This window comes from Hypomesus transpacificus, chromosome 26 (genome assembly GCF_021917145.1).
Source record: "Hypomesus transpacificus isolate Combined female chromosome 26, fHypTra1, whole genome shotgun sequence".
NCBI lineage: Eukaryota > Metazoa > Chordata > Actinopteri > Osmeriformes > Osmeridae > Hypomesus > Hypomesus transpacificus.
This window is the reverse complement of record NC_061085.1, coordinates 6,160,691-6,185,095: the sequence shown is the minus strand read 5'-3', so window position 1 is coordinate 6,185,095 and position 24,405 is coordinate 6,160,691. Positions and strand designations below refer to the sequence as shown.

The 24,405-nt window shown below is 44.0% G+C and overlaps 1 protein-coding gene across 2 annotated transcripts; it reads right to left on the bottom strand.

Moving 5' to 3' along the window:
• Positions 1-787: 787 nt before the first annotated feature.
• On the bottom strand, positions 788-24,139 carry LOC124487554 (alpha-(1,6)-fucosyltransferase-like). 2 transcript variants are annotated; one of them, XM_047049952.1, is made up of 9 exons: positions 23,927-24,139; positions 18,363-18,481; positions 14,889-15,051; positions 11,433-11,547; positions 7,259-7,496; positions 5,538-5,784; positions 3,904-4,080; positions 2,633-2,783; positions 788-2,302 (listed from the first exon to the last, which is right to left on the bottom strand). In XM_047049952.1, the coding sequence occupies exons 1-9, from the start codon at positions 24,127-24,129 to the stop codon at positions 1,964-1,966; spliced, it is 1,752 nt and encodes a 583-aa protein (XP_046905908.1). In that variant the 5' UTR covers positions 24,130-24,139; the 3' UTR covers positions 788-1,963. The 2 variants fall into 2 exon arrangements, with proteins under 2 accessions (XP_046905908.1, XP_046905910.1); XM_047049954.1 differs by lacking the exon at positions 23,927-24,139 and adding an exon at positions 22,578-22,685.
• Between the last annotated feature and the right edge of the window lie 266 nt (positions 24,140-24,405).

Below are 24,405 nucleotides of genomic sequence, written 5' to 3'. Positions count from 1 at the left end.
AAGATGTTCACTGAACCACTCTGGGCTGTGTGTGTTTGTGAGTGAGACATTGTATGTGTGTAACAGCATGTGTCTATGAGAGTCAGACACAGAGAGGGGGAAAGAGTGAGACAGTGAGAGATTGTGTTTGTGTGTGAAATAATGTGTGTCAGTGCATCTCCGTGTGTGCTTGTCAGTATGGGCTAAATTGGTTTACAAATTGTTGTCAGGCAGGGGAAAGCAATAAAACCACTTTCCTGTCCAGCACATCCCAAACTCCTCTAGTGCTGTGCTTTATCTTGTAGCTGTCCAATGACGCATGCAGATCAGTGAAGAAATAAAAGGGAGGCATGTATTGCAGCACCCACCAACAGCTGGGTAAGCAAGGAGGGGTCTATGAAAAAAGCATTAGGAGAAGACCTTAAATGGTTGAAAAGTGTTGGAAGTAGAGTACTGGAGTTAGGCAGCACAATCTCAGATTAGGAAACAGTTTCCCAGCATGAGTTTTGAATGAACAGGAGAGAGCAGAGAAATGTCTAACCCATAAAAAGGAGATTAATACATTGAAGAGAAAAAAGTTAGACAAAATAATGATTGCGATGAGGCGATTTCCTGACTCAACTTCATTTACATTTGATGAAAGTGATGAACAAAAAAAATATATATATATATACAGTATCTGTCAAAACCTTTGACTGGTACTGTATGTATATAATATGCTTCTTTAGAGTGCAGCTGGAGTCAGGTACAGTATGAGGTCAGAAGGTGCAGGGATGGGATAGTTTAAAAAGACACCAGTGTTGTCTTGGCTTCTCAAGTTTATTCAATGTGTGGTTGTCAAAGACAATGCTCAGGAACATAAGTTAAGAAAAATTTCTGTGATTGACGGACATAAACATGGTATTATCAACTTCAACATTGGTATCTCTTTTTTCCTCACAATGTTAAAAGTCAAAACAAAAACAACAAACAAACAGATGGACAGAATAGAAGATGTCAAAAGGACATAAGCTCAGTGGAGTGCTTTGTTTGGTGTGCCTTTAAAGGGCTCTTGTGTGCACCATTAGCTCTTTGCAGCCCCCATTGTAATTCACCATTGTATGCTACAATTCACCATTGATGACTAAACTCACAATTCTTAAGTGCCTGCAGAGGACGGTCCAACTGGCACCACCAGTGTCATTGTGGGTACAACAACACCATTCAGACCAGTGGCCATAAAACACCACTCGCCGTCAATGACAGGCACCATCTTAGCCTTATAAATCACACTCATTCACACAGACACATTTAGAATGGTATCTTACATACACACATATCCTACAGTTTACAATGCACAAACCCCTCATATGAAACTAAGACAATTAAAAATACGTTTTAAAAGCACGGTATGGTAGTAAACAATTAATCGCACATAAGACAAGATAAGGGACAGTGAGTCTGGGTGGCATAAGGAATGAAAGCAGTGAGCATGGCAAAGAGGAGGATACAGTACATTCAATAAAACAATAAAGAAAAAGGCAAGATTAGAATCAAAACCACCAAAAATAATTAAATAAAAATTAAAACCTTTTTCTCCCAGTTTATAATAGTTTTTCAGCTATTGATCCAGTGCTTGCTGCAGGTTGCTAGTCTCTGTTCCCAGTCCACCTTGGGAGAGCGCTGCTTTGGCCATTACAAAGCTTTAATTGTTTTCTTTCTTGTTTGAAATCAATCTTAATTTCTACATCTCTACATCACCAAACTTTGCGCATTGGGCCAAGAAAATGGTGGGTGCAAGGTTCCAGAACCTGATACACACACACACACACACAAGAGCATGCGAGTACGCACGCACGCATTCGCTTAGTGCTTCCTGTTCACCCTTAGGTCCAAGCTTTTCTCCTTTCTCACAGTTTCAGTACATACAGTATGTTCTCTGTGAAGTACATAATGTAGCCTCATCTCTGGTTCTGAGTCTTTATCTTTATTGCTCCCTCTCTCTTTACTTTCTTTGAGAGTTGAGCAGCTTGTCTGCCTCTGGGTACGTGGGATATTTTACGGTCTCGATTTTCTCTCTCACTTTGTAGGACGGGTAGAGGCCAGTGCGGCCCAGTTTGCGGTTGACCCCCTTAGAGTAGCCATCCCAGTGGTTGCCTGCTACTCCAATGATGTCGCCAGGCTCTAGGGGGATGTCCTCCGTGTTGCGGGGCTGGTGGGGGTAGATGGCAATCTGGTTGTGGGCGTTCTGACCTCCAAAATAGTAGATGTCATCCAACGAATGAAAGAAGGATGAGGCATCAGGATGGAGGGTTTGCATGATCTCATAGGCCACACGACACACCTAGGACAGGGAGTTGAATAAATTAACCGGAAGTGTAGACCACAGGGATAGTACATACTTTAGCAGCACATACTGTGAACCACAAGTACACATACACTTGTTCTTGGCTAGAATTATTTGGATAATTTTGTTAATTTTCTGCTTTTATATTTAAAACTACATGTTTACCGTATGCACCTTCCTGCCATAGTACATTTCTTGTTTGTGCAAACCTACTTGGCGAATAAAGCTGTTTCTGATTGTGATTCTGATTTAGAACAGTATGGTTATTTACTGTCTGATGTATGTCATCAAGGTGAATGTGATGTCATGCAGAGGAGAGGAACCCACCTGTGAGGAGAAAGTACAGACCAGGAAGTCAGTCTGGGACAGGAAGTGAATGTCCAGGATGACTCCTCTCAGGGAGTTTTCTGTGTAGCGGTTGTGTAGACCGGCAGACCACGAGATGGAGTTGTCACTGATGAACTCATAGTCTGGATACCTGCAGTAAAATGTCATGTATGAAAAGGTAGCAAACTCCTAAATATATTTTTTTACAAACCATTTGTGACATGGTGAATGCAAAGCTAAACTATCAATCCGGTCTTGATTTTGACGAATCTTTCCAAAACAGTTGTTTTTGATTAGGCCTATGTGATGGTAAATTCTGTCTCTTTTTCCCCTAGTGGGTAAAAGATTTAGATTTTAGCATCAGTACTTCAGTGCTTTTTGTAGATTTACCAGATTTATGGCATAATGACTTCCATCATGGCTACATTGTATTGGAAACAACTTGGTTGCCAAAACGGTCATGTATCTGTACATGTTCCCCATACTCCCTTCAATAGCCTCGGTTCTAGCTGAACCAGCCTTGCAGACAGATACTTTACACATCTGCGATAGTCGCGAGAGTCCGTGAGATAGGTTTTAATCTTTCTGTGAAATGGCTACACAAAGTATGCACCAAAATAATGCAGGATAGGAGCCATTATACGTATGCGTACATGTACTTAGCGTACAATACCAACAAAAATCATGGACCAATATACTAAAGATCCTCATAAGATTCTCTGCGAGATGGAAACAGCAAAGAAGTAGTAGTACATGGCGGTATATTTTGAAGAGCAAATATGTGAGCTGGTTCTTAATTAGACTTAAAGACATACATTAACAATACCACCTCATTTGTCACCATGGTTATTGCTGTTATTGATGTGTTGTAGCTGACCTGCCTCCCAGCGGACATAGGGCTTTTAAAGATCCATGTACACAGTAGCGTATCTCTCTAATAATGCCAGGAATCTCTGTGTGTCTGTCTGTTTTTACTAGGGCAAAGAGGTATGTGGGAGTTTGGATAAGGAGGTAGGAGGGAGGTTGGATAAGGAGCTAGGAGGCTGGGTAAGGAGCCAGGAGGGAGACTGGATAAGTAGCTAGGAGGCTGGGGATGGACTGTTTTTTCACAAGCTCTTTATGGTTATATAACCCTGTAAACCAGTATGCAGGATTGAAAAGAGGGAAATACCAAAAACAAATTTGCTACATAGTGCATAGCAAACTGTAGTTATTCATGCTTGGTGTATACACACTACAACACGGGCACGCACGCACACTCACACACTCACTTATTCTTGGCCTCTTGGAGTAGTGAAGGGTCGTCTGTTGCTAGGTAGACTCTCTTCTTGTCCACGTGAACGCGGCGAGCCAAGTGCTGGAACTGCTCCTCTACATGAACCATGTACTCCTCTATTGGGTGGAACGCTGCTTCTGTCCCTACCTTGTCTGTTCGCCTTACATGAACTCTAAAGAGAGATAATGGAGAGAAAGAACAAGACAAACGAGTGAGAAATACAAGATTGCTAATACATTTTAATTTTTGTGTGATACTTTGGTTAAATATATGTCAACATTTATGCCCATCCAGCCAAAACGCAAATGAAAATGGAAAGAATGCCAGTGGCATAATGTCTGAGTGATGGTGGGGGGGAGGGGGGGGGAATAAAGAAACTAAAGACCAACACAACACTACGTGTTGGTGCAACTGACACTCCCCTTTGTTTAATTCATGAGAATGTATTTCCTTCAATGTCTTCTCCCTATATTTATATTTTTCTCTGTCCCTCTTCCTATCCTTCTATCTCTCTCTGATCTGATGGAGGACTCAGCTTCTCCGTTTTCTTCTCTCTTCTCATACAGGGGCTCACTCTTTTGGTTATTTCAAGCGTGATGTGTGATTCCTGCAATATACTCTCACTTAATTTTGCCAGTTGTTCCAGGGAGAAAGGGACACAAAGCAGTGCTTACTAGCTTTATCCCTACCTTCCCTCCTTTCCTATCCTCTCCGCTATTCCCCTCTGCCCTGGCTCTCTCCCAGCTGGCGCTTGGCTCAGCTGCAGGCTACACTTGATGTAATGGCTGCTTTTAGCTTCTTCTGGTTTGTGGGTCTCAGGTCCAGAGAGTAAAAAATACCCCTCCCCCACTCTCCCACTTCCCCTCCCCTGGTGGAGGTTAGGGTGGAGGGGGAAGCTTGTCAATTAGTACCCACCCTGGCCTGGCCCAGTGTCCTCCGAGATAGCCTCCCCTTCCCCCTATGCTTTCTCTCCGTCAGCTCAAACTCTACCCACTCCCCCTTTCCTTACTCTACTCTTCCTCTCCCCCCTCCACCACCCCTTCCTCTCTCTCCCCAGTCCACTCCCCCTGCTGTGCTGAGAGAGTGCTCAGGCACTTTGTTTGCAACATCAGTGCACAGAGAAACAGGAGAGCGAGGAAACTTCAAACCAGCACTATCTTTCTGTGGGATCTCTGGTGATGATGGGTGGGAGAGAGAGAGACAGACACACATAGAAAGAGTGATTTTTGTAAAAAGAGGGAGCAAAGGAACTTAAAAAATATATATGAGAGTGAGTGTTGGCATGGTGCAAACAGAACAAAAGACAGAAGTAGAGACGAGTGAATAATTATGAGTCAAATGAGAGAAAGGAAGAGAGTGGGGGGAGATAGATAGAAAATTGAAATATAAAAACAAATGGGTACAAAGACAAAAGCAGGTGAGGATGGATCCTGGAGCTGTATGAAAACACATGCAGAAGGATTGGTAAAGAAAGGATGATGACTCAGAGGAGACAAGGGAGAAGGAAAGTCAGTTGATGTATAAAAAAGGTAGTGAGAGAGAGAGAGAGAGAGAGAGAGAGAGAGAGAGAGAGAGAGAGAGAGAGAGAGAGAGAGAGAAGAAAGGAAGAGAGGAATGTGTGACACTTACCCTATGATGGGATGTTTGAAGCCCAGCTTGGCTGTGGCCTGTTGGATCTCTGCCTCCAGCCAGGCCTGCGGCCGGACCAGGTACTTGACAAACTGAGACACCCACCAGACGGAAGGATCGCCGTGGAGACGATGGAGTCGCTGGGCCAGGTCCTCAGGGATGGCCAGGGGTAGGTAGGGAGGACGGGGGTGGAGACTGTCCACGATGGGTAGCTCTACTACCTGTACATCCTTATCGTGGGCCTCACCTGGTGGGGGGGGGGGGGGGGGGGGGGCAGAAAGGACGGAGATATGGGGACAGGGAGGGAGACAGAAGGGTTGGGGAGAGAAAGAGAGAGTGGTAAGCCTGGATAATTTGAAGGGAGTTCATCCCTAGTCCTTTCCAAACATAAATCCAAATGTCTCTCTATATCCCTGTCTCCAGTGTGCCAGCCTGTTCTTTGCCTGACCTTCAAAGGCCAATGTGAGGCCAGTCTCTGCTATGCTGCGGTAGCTGCCCCCAGACGGTGCCCTGTGACTGGCAGGGGCCCTAGGCCGAGGGTTGAGCAGACCTGATTAGGAAGGTCACTCTCTCTGGGCTCCTGATAGCATTACCCAGCCATGCCCACCTGGGAGATAGGGCAAAGCCTCAGTAAGGCAAGGGCAAAGACACTCCTACACGCACCTTGCACATACACACACCAAAACTCATACACACCACTTCCTCGAATTCACTCTCTCTTTCTCCTTCCACTACTCACCCTCTCCCTCCCTCTGTCTCTTTCAGCTAATCTCATCTCACCAGAAGGGATGTGTCTGGCAGGCAACCTTCACTCATTTCCAATTGTAGAACCAAGATATTTTTGGGATGTTTGTCTTTGGATGCAAAACCCATGACTGTATGTAGGCTTGAGTGGTCTCTGCAAGATTAATTGCCACACTTAATACTAGAAACATACAGCTTTCATAGATCTTTTTCCGACAAATTGAATAATTACTCATTAAAAGTGTCTTTCAAGGAAAGAGTAAATGAAAAAAAGGAATGAAAAACAGGGGCCTGGATGTGAGAGTGCATGTGTATGCCCAAGCGTGAGCTGAATATAAATTGGCAAAGGCATTAAATATTTATCAGAGAAAATATTCCCAAGCTTTTCTTTGCTTATGTAACATTATTGGCAGGTTGTGTTTTATTGCAGAGGGGGAACTGTGGGCATACAAAAGTCCTGTACCCCCCCCCCCCCACACTCCATTTTCTTCTTAAATAGGACAAAGACTGTCCTAAAGACTTTCTCCCCCCTTACAGCCATGAATAAACTGATGTTTGGAAACTTGAAAACTTTTACTTCAGATTTGCTGAGCAGAAAGGAGGGCAGTCCACAGTGTGCAATGGGCTCTAGTGACCGCTAGTCTGATTTACTCATTCATAGGCATACAGTCCACATTGAGAACATACTGTCCAAGCCGAACCTGTTTTACTGAAACTGAAAAAAGAGGCAGGAGGAAATTAGCAAGAAAGCAAGAATTTGAGAGGTTCGGAAGGTCCAAGATCCTGCAAACCAGTCTATCTCGGTCCTGAAGGTTTGTACATCTTAGTTATTGTTGATCAATGAGTGCATGTGCATGACCAACGTGTGGTCGCCATTTAGTCAGTGTGAGATCCATGTACTGTGCGGTCACAGAATGTGGACCTTACGTAGTCAGGTTGAGTGGTCAGCGTGTGGCTGATGCACAGTCTAAACTTACCTGACCAGTGTCCTGTGGTGGCTCCGGTGCGATCTGTGCAGGAGTTGCTGACGGGGTGGAAGACCGTCTCCCAGCCCCCGGTGGCGTAGCGCCAGTTGTGTGACTCCAAGATGAGTGTTCGCTGCGTTCCGTAGGCAATCATGAAGCAGTAGACCACATGGTGCAGCTGGCAGCCATAGCCACACCCCTTATTAATGTTACACACCAGCTTCCGGGCCTTGCTGCAGTCTGTCGGATTCTGGGTGCAGAGGGAGAGGCCAACGAAGGAAGGGAAGAGATGATAGAGATGGTGAAATAGCATGGGAGAAAAGTAAAATGTGCTTGTTTGCGTTATTACTTGACCTTAATATTGTATCTGTCTGCTCTCTGACATGTAATAACACATCTCTTCTAATATCACAAGCCTCCCTCTCTTTCTCTCTCTCTTGCTCTTTTTTCTCTCTCTCTCTCTTCCTGTCTGTCTTTCCCTCACGAGAAATGTATTTCACTTCACATTGGGGACAAAGGCTGGGCACGGTACCAAATCAGAGAAAGTTCATCTTGACTGTGAAAGCTCAGTAACGCTGTGTTTAGTAGTAAAAAGATGCGCAGGGGTGCAAAGGAAAGCCACCACAACTCCTCTGCATCCGAGCCAAACATCTTCCTAAATAGCAATTTACTCTGCAATAGGAGTGTTTTTCTCATTAGACTGTCACAGCTGTAGATAGTTCACAGTAATCAGGCCGCCTGCCATCAGCTGACGCCGTCACGCTCACAGCCAGCTTCAGAGAGCAGAGCTGCGAGTAGCACTACCTTCATGTTCCAAACGTATTACTGCGGGATTTTAATAAATGTGAAAAACCTCAGCAGATCTCAGCTCTGCAAAAACAACCACAGGGATGTTTCCTTTGAGTAACTTGCTCCAGTTTCGGTATTGGCCCCATAGGTATGTACCATGGTGTGATATCTACACGTTAATAACATACAGAGGCATCTTTACAATGGGACTTGAGAGCATGTCTCAGACCCCAGAGAAGAGAGCTGAAAACTGAAAAGCACTAAATGATGCTGACAGACAGTATAGCGTAGGAAAGGAGAGATACTCTGGTTGAATGTTGGCTTGAAGCCGCTTGTTTGGCATTTTGTAGAAGCGAGATGAGAGGCACAGTTCAATGATCATTATGGGTAAATGGAACACAAAGGCTGCCTTTAAGTACTTCTCTGTAGGTTAAGAGGCCCTTCAGAAGCTATAATTGGGGTGTGCTTGCCTTCGGCGAGCACAAACCATTATTATCTCACATATATATTATTATTATTGTTTATTTTCGCGCCCCTAAGGCTCAGTCAATATTTGGACTACATAGACAACGTCGATTTCAAAAGGTTCGTCTTGGTCGCGATTGCGTTGGTTCTATTGGGATTTATGTTCCGTTGCACGGTTGAGGTTTTAATTAAGTTTTTGTGGCAAAAGTAAAGCTAACGGTGGCTAACTTGCTAGCCACAGTCACTGAAGCTACTGACGTCACTAACGTCACGAAATATCGCGTGACTACCTCTAGCAGAACATTAGTTCAGCAGCTCGTTAACTTCTGGGAGATAGCGAGGCTAACTGCTTTACTGCAAGGGAGGAGCAGAAACGCCACAAGCAAATAGGCCAGGGTGATAACTATTTACTCATTTTACTTTGAGATACTTTTACTTTGTGATATGAAACACAATTGTGAAGTGTAATGTACAATATAAGCTGATATAAGGAAGTAGTTACGTCTACTTTCGGAAACAGTAGTCTACTATTTCACTGAAGCATTAGCATCATGACATTAGCCTCTTGCCCGGGCAACACATACTACAGCGGTCCGTGATGCATCTGTTTTCAATCGTTAAAATAAACATTCTTCTCCAATACATTTTCGTTGTAGGATTTATTATGACATTATATTACAAGTGAACGATTTGGGTGAAATTATCATTACCTGTGGTTTCAAACTAATGTAGCTCACTGCAACACTGTACACTAGCCTAGTAGGGTACTTACAAAACAGCGTTACAGTAGCGGCTAGATAAAGACTACTAACAGAACAGCGCTAGCGGCTAGGTAAAGACTACTAACAGAACAGTGCTAGCGGCTAGGTAGCCTAGTAGGCTACTGTAGCTAACAAAAACATCTCCACAGCTGTTTACAGTACTGTAGGAAGTCAAACGGCGGCACATGTTTTTGGTGAAACTATCTAACTAGTGACTTCTAACCTGAACTCCATTGCCACAGCCTAAACTTTGTCAATCTGTTCATGAAAATAATTCATTTCAGCCTAGACCGTACAATGGAAGTAACGTTAAATCGAATTCAACCAACGCAATCGCGACCAAGACAGTCTAGTAGTAGTTGTAGCCTACAATCTACCGGGGCAGCTTCTCCACACAGCAGGGCTATATCGCATTTTGCCTTGTTCCTGACAATGATCGCTACCACTGACATTCTTATGAATGAGTGATTTTCCCCTAAATAAATGTCAAGCTTATTTACGATTTTTGGGGCATATTTTCAGTTAGCAGATGATACTATTTGAATCGCGATTCCATCTGAGATAGCTAGCTACTGCTGGTAACGTTGTTGTTAAACTACATTTCAAAGGGGGTTCTTTATTAATGAATTAATGCAATATGAGTAGGCTAAATGCCTGAAAATATCACGAGAATGGAAAAACTTACAATGACGTTTAAGTCATAGAGATTAGGTCAATTTTTACACCGGTCTGCCAAATGTATTCGTTTTGATTCAACTATGAGGTTGCTGATCACCATTCCCTCTTGCAGGGGAAATGAGAAGACAACTATTTCATTCTACTCTTCACTCTTAGTATTTTGAGTTGTAAATGAGCAGAAAAAAATATGCTTTTAGATCTATGTAATCTTTAGCATATAAATAATATAAATAATAAGTAGGCTATGCATTTTAATATAACATATACAGAAATGTAATTTAAATACGGACCCCTGCAACCAACACAAGTAAGCAAGCACACCCTACAATTTCCCCAGAAATTGTCCCATCTCTAGTTCCTATTGGAATACGAAACATGCATAAGACACAGGCTAGGAATGACTCACACATGATAACCTACACTCACTGGGACACCGGTTAGTGTGATTCTAAGTGACTGGCAAACAATAATTGTTTAGTGTAAAATGCCACTAATGGATACAATGTGAGGCACCAGTGTTGTCAGCTCACAGACTGTGGGAGAGAGATAGACAGAGAGAGTCTGCTACAACAGGGATGAGTGGAGACAGGCTGAGCTAGGTAGTGCTGACCACATTCGAGGAGGTGGAGGGTGGAGTCCCCGGCCGTGTGCATGGGTATCTGTGTGTGTGTGTGTGTGTGTGTGTGTGTGTGTGTGTGTGTGTGTGTGTGATTAATTACTGATGGTGGATGGTGGAGCTGTGATCCCTCAGCGGTGGTGACAGCAGCTGTTAGCAGTGCTGTCTCCGCCCAGCCAGACTGACTAGGCTCTCTTCATCAAACACACAGGCTCATTAATGCTGCAGGTCCTAGCCCTGCACCACCCCACCCCACCCAGCACACCGCCCCACCCAGCCCCACACAACCCCACACCTCGAGCTTGGGAGGAGAGGGGGCTCAGGGGCCTCCCTGGGTGGAAGCATCGACACAGGCTAGATGGAAAACATGATAGCATGTGTGTTTTTCTCTGTGTTGCTGTTTCTACGTTTTTCTCTGTCCGTGTGTTCATTTGCGTGTGTAAGTGTGTGTTTATGCATTTGTGTGTGTGTTTATGCATGTTAGTATTTGGGTGTTTGTGTAAAAAAAATGTGTGTGTGATTTTCTGTACCTGTGACATTTGTCCGTGTGAATGTGCTAGGAGGCAGATGACTTGCCACAGCCAGATCCTGAGATACACTGCGATCACAAACTAAACGTGTTTCATCTCAGGTGATATTGACAGTTAATTGTTGTATTAATTGGAGGAGCAGGGGTGAGGAAGCATTCAAAGTGTTTGTGTTCTGGGAAATAACGGGTGCACTATGTGTGCACGTAAGACTGCCAGCACCTGTATATATGTGTGTGACTGTAAAGTTACACGTCTGGGCTGCCAGCTGCCAGCTTTGTGTGGAGCGTCCTGGGTTTTTGTGTGTGTGTCATGGTGGACAGTTAACTGAACAGCAAGTTCAGCATTACCTGTAGGTAGGTAATTCTGTTCTGGACCAAAGCAGAGAGGTCCTTGGCCTCCTTTTCTCTCCACTCTCCCACTCCATCAACCTGGCTGAGGTAGTACAAGTCTGTCATGATGGACCTGGGCCAAACAGACACACAGATATTTACCTTAAGTTATTTGTCATACATAAATGTACATCAATGTCACGGTTCATAAACAATTGCTCATTTTATTAAACATTTATTTGACCCAAATCAGTCACATCCTCAAGCTGGGACACTTCCAGAACCCAGCTGCACAGACACAAACACACACAGTAGAGTTTTCCTTTGTAAACGGCAAATGATTTGGTGTGGCTTGATGAAAGATATTTATTATGACTTTCACAATAACTGTGTAGGCTGACTGTGTACTATGTCCTGCATCTGTATTAGCAACATTGGAATTTGTCTGGAAAATGACACGTTCAACAAACAATTGAAGGATTTCATATGATGACCATACTCCCAAAGACTTCGAGGCACTTTCACTGATTGCCTTTGTTCTATTGTGTATGGTATAAGCAAATTCTGGCCCGCCATGGTGGATATTAGTCATACCAAGGCCATAATCATAATACATATTGGGGGGGACACATCCCCCCCCCCCCAATATTCAAATCTGGTCAAAATGTCCCCCCCAATATGTTGATATGAAAATATAAATGTGCTACGCTACGACAGGCAACCACGCACGCTGTCCGAATTATCATAAAAAATGTAATTCGTCCCCCCTAATGTTGACTCCATGACTACGGCCTTGAGTCATACACTCTTCCAACCAAACAGCGACTTATACGTTGCAGATCTTCAGATAAGACATTTTGTCTCTGAACAGTTGCCCTGGTCTGCTTTGCATGCCAGAGGAGACAATACGATAAGATCAATGCTGTCTCCACCTAAACAGTATATTGTAGAATTAAACAATGTATTGAATTCAGGATTTGTGAATATTCGCTAATACTGTCTGGGCAGAATTAATTTAGCAAATGTAGCAGTGAACTGTAAAGTGCTTCTATTTTCTACTCAACTTAGTCCGATCTGTCGGCATTGCCTCAGTCTTGGACTGTAGACTTGTAGGGTTGTAATCAAGCACACATTCTTAACTGTCCCTGCCATTTGACACTGCAATGTTTCGGATCAATAATTATTACTGTTTCTTATGTAATTGTAATGTGAGACAGATATTTCTTCTTTTTTTTTGGTGTCACCCTGCTTTCCTTTCACTGTTGATATTATAGTCTTCCTTTATGTTATGATAACATAAGGGTACAGTTCTCACTATTTCTTAGTTACAGTTTTTCACAATTTCTAAAACACATTTCTTGAAACAGTCACCCACTTTCTCAAAACTGTAAATACAAAACCTCATCTTCAAGCACTATTTACAAAACCTCTGAATCCTCTTGCAAAATGAAACTTTTGCCTCAAAACAGATTTACCTGTGCTCAAAATCAAACACGGCTCTCAAATCATAAACAAAGTGATCAAAATGTTATACACTATCCAGCAGTCAGTAAACAATACACCCAAAAATATAAAAACACATTGGGCCTCATTCTCGAACGCAGTTAGGAAAAATTTAAGAAGGAATTTCTTCTGAATTGGATTTAGGAAAACATTTGGCATTCATGAAAGTTTTCTCATCTGGGATTTGTTCTGAACTTAAGGAGACTTTCCGAACTCAAAATAGCAGTTGTAAATCGGCCAGAGTTGTCTCAAATGCGATTCCTTAAAAAAACACAAGAATCAAAGGAATCGCATTTAAGAAAACTCTCCGTGTTTGAAGTGTTAATGAAGTTATGAGAAATCGTTGGTGATTGCGTTCACATAAACTCAACAGACTATGGCAAGCCGTTTTATCATTTAACCAATGAATTCTTGATATCCAAAATTCAAATTCTGGATATCAAGAATTGCATTTTGGATATCAAGAATTCAAATTTTGGATATCAAGAATTCAATTATGGATATAAACAATTCGAATTCTTTATATCAACAATTCATTGGTTAAATGATAAAATGGCTTGTCATACTCATAGATATATATGTTTATATATATCTATGTTCATACTTACTAAAACAGCTTAGATTTTTATTTTTGAAATGGTTAAATGATAAAACGGCTTGCCATAACAGACATCCTCGGATTTAAATAATTATAATAATTAACCTTGCTTAGTGTGCACACTGTTAGATCCAGTGGAGAACAATTCCACTGATCATCTTACTGGTATGATGTTGCACCGGTTGCTTTTCGCTTAGACATAACTTGCGTTCCCGTTGCTTTCCTAATTGTGTCGATTCTGACTGCACACGTCACTGCTGTTGCGTGCCCTTATTAGGAGCTGTCGGGGCGTGTATGTATGCAAATTCAGGAGCACGAGGACGCGCTTTCAACTTAAGAAAAATCTTGCCGGGGAACACAGCTCAGAAAACTTCTGCTGTGTAGGAACACCAGTGTTTACCAGTATGGATGACATGTGCATTAGAGTGCAGAATGTGTTAAAAAAAAATAGAATGTGTTTAGAGTTTTGCTGAGAATTCTAAGTAAGATCTGCAAATTGTGTTTTACCATGTGAAATTGTTTAAGGTGTTGACAACAGACAGGCACAATTAGCTACATGAGTTCAGACAACTGACAACTTTGTTCAGCCAATGGGTTTTAGTGTTTTAGCAATTGAGAAAAACTGTAAAAGTCATATTGCACATGGTATATCACATCACTACACTTATCCTCCCATGTTGAAGCCTTAACCACAGACTGTGTGAAATCATGTCAAACCACTCTACTCGACACACCACTTGGAGAAGAATAACTCCAACCTCACAAGCCACAAAGTTAGTAAAGAGGGACTAAGCAGATATATCCCCAGGGGCTTGGCTGGGTCTGGGTTATCTCTTTAGCGGCTGTGTGTATCAAGCTTGCGGTCCCCAGTGCCGTAGCTTGGCTGAGGCTAGATACCATGGGTTGTAGGCATCAAGGTTGGCAGTGGAGTACAGCTCCGTACCGATTACCCGTTCCAATTGAAGGCAATTACTGGCCTATTTACAATTACAGGCAGGGGCGGCCTATCCAAAAGAGTCTGTTGCAGAACCAGTCTTAGAGGCCTCGCTTGAGTTCAACTGTGCTTTTTCTGGGCTGCGAACGAAAGCCCATACAACGGAAACTGCAAGGCAGAGAAAAAGGACCTATAGCACGAGAATGTTTGTGTGCGGATGTGTGGGAAGACAACTCAAGTTTCTGGAAAGCTGCTTAGACAGCACCGCCCAAGACAATGGACCCTCTAAGCCACTCCAGCTAGGATTACAATGGGCCACTTGGCAAGCAGACACCAGTGCTTTATTCGTTTGTCTCTGTCGGAGGCTTCCAGATAGCTGGGGGAAGGGGGGAGCTTGATCTCTGACCCTCAGTCCTATGAGACCCTGCTGGTGACTAACCTCTGCTGGTGTCCCAGGTCTTGCAGCAGGGTGTCAGTGTAATGTTGCCTCTCGCCCGACTCCACATGAGCCAGCTTCTTCACTTCACTGCGCACAAAATACCAGATTTCCTTCACGCCGTTCTCCACCCTCCTCCTCAGCTCCTCCTGGGAAGGGCCTGGGCCTGGGGAGGAGGAACAGCGGACAAAACACAGTTAAATAAAACCAAGAGTCAAGGATGATATAACAACTCAGGTAGTATATGTTCTGACAAATGTTCTAACCCTTCTTCCCAAAAGAGGGAATGAGAAAGTGGCTGAGCGGTAGGGAATCGGGCTAGTAATTTTTAAGGTCGCCAGTTCGATTCCCGGCTGAGCCAAATGACATTGTGTCCTTGGGCAAGGCACTTCACCCTACTTGCCTCAGGGGGAATGTCCCTGTACTTACTGTAAGTCTCTCTGGATAAGAGCGTATGCTAAATGACTAAAAATAAAAGTAAAAGTAAGGAACTGATACCTTATTACAGCATAATTACTATTAAAATACTTAATAATGGATACATGTACTGCAGTCTAGCTTTGGAGTGAAACCAGGATGAATCTAGCTCCTTCTATCCTCATCTCTTACCTAAGGTGTTGTTTTGACTCCTTTAAAGCACATTTGGCTCTTTAATCTTATTTTGGAGTAGAGGATGAAGCACACGACTCCACCAACCCTAAACAAAGGGCAGTGATTCCATACAGATGCAATGTCTGGAGGTTCTAGTTCCTGTGTAAAACTTTTTGTCTTTAGACAGTGTCTCAAACACACAATACAAAACAAACAAAGATGAACAACAATAATATGAGCAAAAAAACACCTGTAGTAGTTGGAGACTTATTAAATTAAATTTGTATTACAGTTTTTCACAATTGTTAACACACGTTTCTCAAAACAATAACGGCTTTCTCAAAACTGCACACACAAAACTGAAAACTTCACACACAAAATGCTAAACCTGACACTCCCTTTGCGAGATGATTTGCCATCAAATCTCTTACACAAAATGGAACTTGTGTTCTCATTTGGTACACACAGACATATTTTCTAATGATACACACATACCATTCATAACAGTACACATAACTAAGCATTTGCTGCACACTACCAAGCATTCACAGCACACCGTAGTGCAAAATTGAAAACACAATTAGAGAAATGGAACACATCATATGAATGATAATGACATTTACATTTATTCATTTAGCAGACGCTTTTACCCAAGCGACTTCCAAGAGAGAGCTTTACAAAGTGCATAGGTCACTGATAATAACAACAAGATATCCCCAAAAACATTGCGAGTAGCCAAAACATGAAGCACATATTGTGAAAAACCATAATAAGTGCCAACGGGAAGAACCATAAGAGCATGTAGTTAAACAAGTTACAATTAAACAACATGAACCGCTATTAGTGCAAGTGTACCTGTAGAAAAACAAGCAACAATAAAAACATATCACAGCGAGTTCAAAAATTTTAAATCTGTTACCACTAACCACAAGAGCAACAAGTCTCTAAGAAAGAGTCATTGTGATCCTTGAGGAAACTAACATTGGGTCAAGCAAACCATTCGTAAGTACCGTTGTACTCCCGGAACAAGTGCGTCTTAAGCCTTTTTTGAAGGTGGAGAGACAGTCGGTGTCTCTGATGGAGGTGGGGAGTTGATTCCACCACTGGGGCGCCAGACAGAAGAAGAGCTTGTGTTGGAACCGGGCGGTCTTGAGCGGTGGGACCACCAGGCGGTTGTCTGAAGAAGACCGTAGGTGGCGGGTGGGGTTATAAGGCTGTAGGAGAGACTTGATGTAGTCGGGTGCAGTCCCGTTCACTGCTTGACTGCATGACTCTGGAGAATGAGCCATTTCTCCTTTTGTAAAATGTCTCAGTGTAGGCCTACTTTTTTCATAGTCAAACATAAAACAGCACACAAATATGCAGCGATACATATTTGATACATATTTTCGGTACACACAGAGAACAGGCTGACGGTTTGGACGTTCCTGAATTCAGCATGGTCAGCCAGGTTCCTAGTTTGTACTTTGATATCGTTGTTCTCACGAACCATATTTACAATGTCAGTCTCCTGTTCGGCTGTGAAAGTGCATGTTCTTCCACGGTGTTGTTCTCTTTCAGTCCTCCAAAATACAAATACTGAGAACACACTTTATTCTATTGATATGCAGTATTACAGTACACAAGGCAAATAGATTTCGTACCTGTTCTCCATCCTGAAGGTTCTAATGATGGCAGCCACTGTGAAGTGGCTGCGATTTGGTTGGACCCTCTGTCCAGCCTCCCTCATGCTCAAACCATGGTTGAGCACATGGTCTACCACAGTGGCCCGAATCTCATTAGAGATGACCGTTATCCTTCTTTCTCCTCCTCCTCTTTCTTCTTCTCCTTGTCCTTCTCCTCCTCATCCTTGTCCTCCTCTTCATCTTTGTCCTCCTACTCTTACTCCTCCTCTTCCTTCTCTCTGTCCTCCTACTCCTCCTTCCCCTTGTCCCCCTCCTTCTTGTCCTCCTCCTCCTCCTCTCACTCTTACCCCTCTCCTTCTCTGGTTGTCAATATGTTCCAAGTTCTCCATTGTTCACCAAACAAAACAGAGGCCCAAGGCCCTTTTTATGCTGCAGTCCTGATTGCAAATTGCTCACCAGACCTTGTTGATACTTTGAGATTTTACTTGAGAAGTGTGTGCAACAACTGAATATTGGGTGTAGTGTTTTGACAACAAGGTGATGTGCAATTGACATCAGTGTGAAAACAAGGAAAGTCAGAGTCAAATGCAGATAAGGGAGTGAAGTAGTGCCAAATTGGGTTGAGCAATTGGTACATGAAGTGAAGGTTATGAAAATCGTGCCAAATATTTGCTTTTTGTGTGTTAAAAATTGTGAAAAACTGTAAAATCCTGTTTAAAACATGTCAATAGCAATTGGGATAAAAGTATTATTCCATTATAACATAGGAGAAGGAAGAAAATGATTGGTTTTCTCTTACCTCCTTCTCTGTATTTCAGTGTCTCTCTCTCCCTCCCTTGCTGTCTCCCAAGGCTAACCGAAAAGCTGAAGGGTATTTTTAGCCCTTGCAGTACAAACAAGGAGAAGACGCTGCTCTACCGTTTTGCCCTCACATGTCCATTGCTTTCTGTCCCTCTTTTTGTCTTTAAGAGTCTCTCTCTCCATTTTATCCACACGTTTACCACTCACCTAGCATCTTCCCCTTCCATCACACACAAATTCTTTGGAGACACGGACAACAGCTTGGCTGTCAGCTATTAACACCTTGCTAGGCTACAGTAGGCTAAGCCCATGCCCCCCCTGACTAAGGAAAACAGCATAGTACCACAAACACTCAATCTCTTCCTCCAACACCTCCTGATTCTCTTACATGGCCTCCCCTGAGGCTTACTCCTGAGCCCTCGTCCCACCCCTCCACGATGCCCTGGTACCCCTTGCTCACCATCTCCAGTCAGCGTCTGGAAACTGTGAATTTTCTGCTTGGCTCTGGTCAGCTGTTCCTCCAGGGAGCGTAGTCTTCCCACAGCCATGGGGCCCACGTCCACCTGGCCCTCGGGTATCCTGGGCACAAGAGGGGGGGATGAAGTGAGCATGGGACATGAACACGGATGGAGTTTGTTTGGTTTTGCACGTTGGAAGCAGGATGAGTATGCGTATGGGAGAATAATGAATGTAATGAATGTGCACTGAGGTGTATATGACAAAAAGAGTACCTTTGTGTACATATGTGTGCGCATACATTTGCCCCACGTTGTGTCAATGTGAGTCAGAGCTCTCCTACAGTTATTATGTGCAGCTTTTTGTGTCTCCCTTGATTAAATGTGGGCATGCATCAAAGCATTCTGTACTCAATAGCACAGTACTCTGTGAGCTTTACACATTTTACTGCTAAAAGTCTTGCAAAGCCTAATTGCTCATTACAGTTAAAATTATGTTTGGGCCTGCTTTTAGGCAGTCCTTATAAATGCAATTAATTGAGAGTTATTCACTAATGAGTAATTGCATGGTACAATGCTGTATTTGTCCAGTGTTTAGTTCTTTGGTACTACACAATGTGCTGTAATGAATAGAGACATTTCAACCAGGGTATGCATTTGATTTTGCCTCAACATCTCAATTAGGTGTTAGTACAACTACTGAACTTATCAATACAAATTCACAAGCATTAACTGATCACATGGCCTCAACCAAGGGCAACTCAAAATGCCTTTAACTGCATATTAATACACAGGGGTGTACATGAAAGTATTAATATGGCTTACATGTACTGGAATCACAGCATTTACGGAGCGAGACAAAGGCCACGCTATTGAGTTATCAAGGCATGCAAGGCATGCAAACTAAATTTGCTCCCTGAGACGGGAACATCAGGCCCAGTCAGGCATAGAGATTAAGGTTTTAAAGATTTCACTCAGCCAACTATTACCTTACGACCCCACCCTCCACCCCCCACCCCTGTTTGCCCTCCTAAGACACACAAGGCAACATGTGAGAATAAATGTAGGTATGAACAGATTGAGCGCTGCATTTGGGACATGACTGTAATAGTTCAATAGCCTATAGCAGATACATTAAATATAATATTCCACCCTTTCTAAAGACCCCGTAACTTAAGGAGTGCCTGTTTTTATTGTCTGACACAAATTTTACATAGAGGAAGACCCAGTTGTAGTTCCCTTCTCAGTATCTGTTCTGACAGCTGGGCTCAAAAAAATTTGACAATGTCAGGAATCTCCCACCGACAATAACTCTCCCACCGGAAGAAAGTGTTTACTGTGATATCATATCCCACAGGGGAACTGTCTGACCTTCACAGAATTATCATAAGTGAGATCTCCCTAAAAAGCGTCATAGTATACCGCTACAGAAAGCAAACAATCTGCTGAGGTGTATATTTGTCACAAATATACATGTACGTGCCCCAGTGGGCACTGAAGTCTGACAAAGACATAACTTGAAACACACCACTGACTGTGACACAGGTGCAGCTGCAGCCACTTAGGCCAGTGTGAGCCAGCTAGGGCATCTGTCGCTACAGCACACAAATGATCCCTGGCACAAACACAGCACATTGTTTTCTCTGAGGACTACAATGAGAGGAAAGTAAGCAGGGAAAGTGGGTACCACTCATGGGGGTAAAGCAGCCTCTTAGATTAATGAAATGAGAAGGGTGACAGTGTTGGATTCAGAGGGGGTTGGGGGAGGGGGTGTCAGCCTGGGAATCAGGAAGTGCTGCGCCCTGCAGCAAACGGCGCTGAAGCAGAAAACAGGTGAGACCCCGCACGCACGTCTGTTCCCTCGGAAACACTGCTTTGCTGCCTTCCCATTGGCTCCCCTGCGCATGGCAACCAGTTCACATTTGATCAGAGCTGAATACATCCGTTTAAACAGGGGGCCAAGATGGCACTGCATACATATTCCTGTGTGAGATATTCAGTGCGTACTTTGACTGTCAGACTTCAAAGAGGACCCCGGAGCTGACCTGGGAAGACATACATATGGATGGGAATGTAAAGCTCTCAGGGATTCTTGGATGAAAGTGGTCTACATAAATGCAATTTACCTTCATTGTACATCAAGGAGGAACATTTATTGGACAGTGCTCGATGTGTGGGTGAGTATGTGTGTGTAAGTGTGTGTGATAAAGTGTATGTAGAGAATGAACGAGAGAGAGAGAAAGAGAGAAAAAAAAGACAGAGAGAGAGGGTAGAGAAAGAGATGGAAGGAAGAGAGAGATGGGGGGTAGAGAAAGAGATAAAGGGAGAGAGAGAGGAGAGAGAAAGGGGGGTAGAGAGGGGACATAGAGAGGAAGGGGGAGAGAGAAAGAGACAGACACACAGATCAGATGAGATGGTGACTGAGTGTTACTGAAGTCATGCATGGACAGCTCTCCAGTCTAGGCCACCCCGGCAGACAGAGCCATCCTGCCGACAGACAGCTCCCACAATGGGGCCACTGTTGGTGTCAGTCCCCCTGCCTTCCCTGGGTCTGAGAGAAGGCCAGGTCGATGGGAGTTCAGACTGGAGGCGGCAGCAACATCTGCTCAGTGGAGCCCCACTGAGCTAATAACATTACCCAGTAAATGAGTCTTCTCAGCTTCATCTCACACAGAGAGAGGGAGGACCAGGAGCACTCCAGTCACAAGATACAATCTCATACACCAAGACATTCCTAAGGTAGGCACTAGGCCTGTCGCGATAGTCAATATATTGACTTATCGCACGGTTTATGGAAATGAGCGCAATAATTTTTGGTGCTGCGATATATTGCAACTGATCATTTTTATTTAAAAAAATTATGATTATATACATTTTTACAAAAGAACGAATGTCACCAACATTTTAGTCAATCCCGCTGCCTCAGTCATCTTGTCTGCTTTCTGTGTCGAAAGCGTAGGCGGGACTAGCGTCTCCACACACACAGAGCAGACATTGACAGGTGAAGAGAAGGCGTGAACTCACTGTGTTATAAGGTGTTCTGTTTCGTGACATCTACAGCTAGTAAGGAAGAACAATTAAAAATTGACTTGGTTTCAAAGCCGCAATCTTCAGCTCCGGTGTGGGAACATTTAGACTTTAAGCCGAATGAGATGAAAGCCAATTAACATGAACGAGTCGGTATGTCGACTTTGTTTAAAAACAGTGGAAACGAAAATAAGCAACTAACCTAACATCTCACCTAGCAATATACAACTATCCCACCCAGTTTTTCAACCTGTGAACAACAACTGCAGCTGGAAAGGAGTCTTCCGTACAGTTCTGTTACAGATGCCTTTTCCCGACAGTCCAAATATAAACGTGACAGCGCGAAATGGTGCACACTCACGGATAGCGTAACTCGCTATGTAGCCAAAGAGATGCAGCCATCAAAGACGGTCGAAAAACCATCATTTACAAATATGCAGCAAACCTTTGACAAACACAAGGCTGCCAACTCTCACGCATTGGCCGTGAGATAGCCTACACGCATTTCAACCATTTCACACGCTCTCACGCCACTCCTTGTATATCTCAAGCTGAAAAGGCAACGCCAACCAAGTAGCCCTGTTAACGTTGTAAACAAGAAGCGATGATGAAGTGAAGCGAACAACTGTTAAAAATCGCCTCTGGGGGTGGGGGGGAGGTCTCTATGTAATCAGTGGCATAAAATTTACTGACAATTGAAGTGTGTGCAATAATATCGTTTATCGCAATTAATTTTGGTGCAATATATCGCACAAGAAAAAGTACTTATCGTGACAGCCCTAGTAGGCACACACTCATATGTAAAGGAATGACATCTCTACATTATAGCTCCGTACACAATAATGGTTGAGTTGCACATAGTGATACATCTGCCTCCTTACTTAGACTTTCACACAATTACGCCCACGACTCAATGAAAGCAGTCAGATTCCATTCGAGCACTTGAAGAAGAAGACCGTGTAATGGAGGTCAATGTTCTAAAAGTCAAAGGTTTGTTTTCATCCTTTCTTTTAAAGCCTGCTATCTTCCATGTAATATTCTCTTTGTGTGAAATTCCTTGTTCTCTCATTTACATTTCAAAATTGTATTCTGGTTGCAGACGCTTTGATTCAAAGCGACATACAAATAGCACATGTAATGCAGTATGTACAGCAAATAATCAAGGAACAGAAGCCCACACCCCTAATACTCACTGCATGGTCCATCGTCTTTCCCATTCTTCTCTTCTTCTCCTCTAACCCATCCCTCCTCTAGGGAGCCTAGGGATCCATCAACCCAGCTGTCACTCTCACCCTTCACTGGCTTCTCTGTCACGCAGTCTGGCCTGTGCGAGTCGTCAGCACTGTGCCAACCACAGCTTCCTGCCGGAGGTGACTGACAGCAGTGGAGAGGGCGAGGCCTCAGACAGCTCACTATGACAACCCTGTGTTCACCTCTAATAATGCTGCTTGGTAATTGGTGGGCTGATCCGCTGCCTGCCATTCAAATCAGCAAGGAATCATGGAGTCGATGGAATCAATCAGCTAACCTGCAAGTTAACAGCGCTTGAGTGAATCGACTACTCCTAGTTAGTTATCCAGAGTCAAGAGATGATTTTTTTATCTGGTGAGGGACTCAGTGATTCCCTTTATCAGTAAGTCATGAGGTAATGATTCAGTGATCGGGAAAGGCACATAGTCAGCAAAGCTAGTCAATCAGTGAGCCAGCAAGTCGTCACATAGTCAGTCAGTTAGGTAGTGACAACCTGGGGGTTTGAGTCTGGCTTGGTTCCATCCCTGTGTCCGCAGTTTGTCGCAAGATTAGAATGAGGGTGGAATCTGGGCTAGGATGATGGACAGCACCTTAACAGCCTCTTTGTGTCCATTAAGCCTCTCTTAATATCAGATAAGAGACACTCTGGAAACTCTCTCCTCGGCACTCACACACACACACACACACACACACACACACACACACACACCCATAAACACTTTCTCATGCACACGTACATATAAACACACACACACATCCGCACACTTGTGAACAAAACCAATACTTACAAATATACACACAAATTCTCTGCGTAAACACAGAGAGAAACAGAATGCTGGAATGGTCAAGGAAGCTTCCCTATGGCTTCACAGTTGCCTAGTTTGACTTTCGGATTCTTAGCAGGGGAGTTTATCAGGGGGCCTTTTATCAGAGGCCTTTCGAAGGCAGTGCCATTATGACAGGGTGGAATCACTCCTGTACGCAGCTGAGCAGCTCCCAGTCCCTCAGACAAGGAGGTGAGCGATAACAAGCACACGCGTGCACCATGTCAGAGAGGAATGCTGTGAGCACTTTCTAAAGCTTCGACCCACACTCACACGAGGGCATGCACACAGACACACAGAAGCACACAGGCATGCACACACACACACACACACAGAAGCTCACAGGCATGCACACACACACACACATACTGACACATAGATGCACACGTGCATGCACTCGACACACAATTGGGCACACACACACACATGCAATCCTGCTGTCACACGTACAAACAGCCTGGCTCTACCTGAGGGACTCAGCCATGCGCCGCAGGTCCTCGTTCTGCTGCTTCAGCCTCTCCAGCTTGGCCAGGATCTTGGAGAGCTCTCGACTTGAGCGCTCCGGGTGCTCACTGTCCCTCACCAGGTGGCCCCCGATGTAGAAGAGCAGTGTGCCCCAGGCCAGCAGCACCAGAGTGATCCAGCGCCATGAACCTGCCCAGGGCCGCATCCTTCAGTCCCCCCCACCCCCCCCACCCCACCTTCGATCTGCCTACCCCCCGCCCACACACACACCCTCTGCCGTGCCCCGTCACAACAGCAGCAGGGGGGCCTTGGACATCCTCTCTGGCACTGCAGCGGGATACAGGACGGGTACAGGAGGCAGAGGGAGAGTGCGACTGAGAGAGAGAAGGAGCCGGAGGGAGAAAGAGAAGTGGGTGAAGGCTGTCCAGTCCTCTCTTTGTGTATGCTAAAGCACGACCAGCATGGTAGGTTTGAGCCTTGG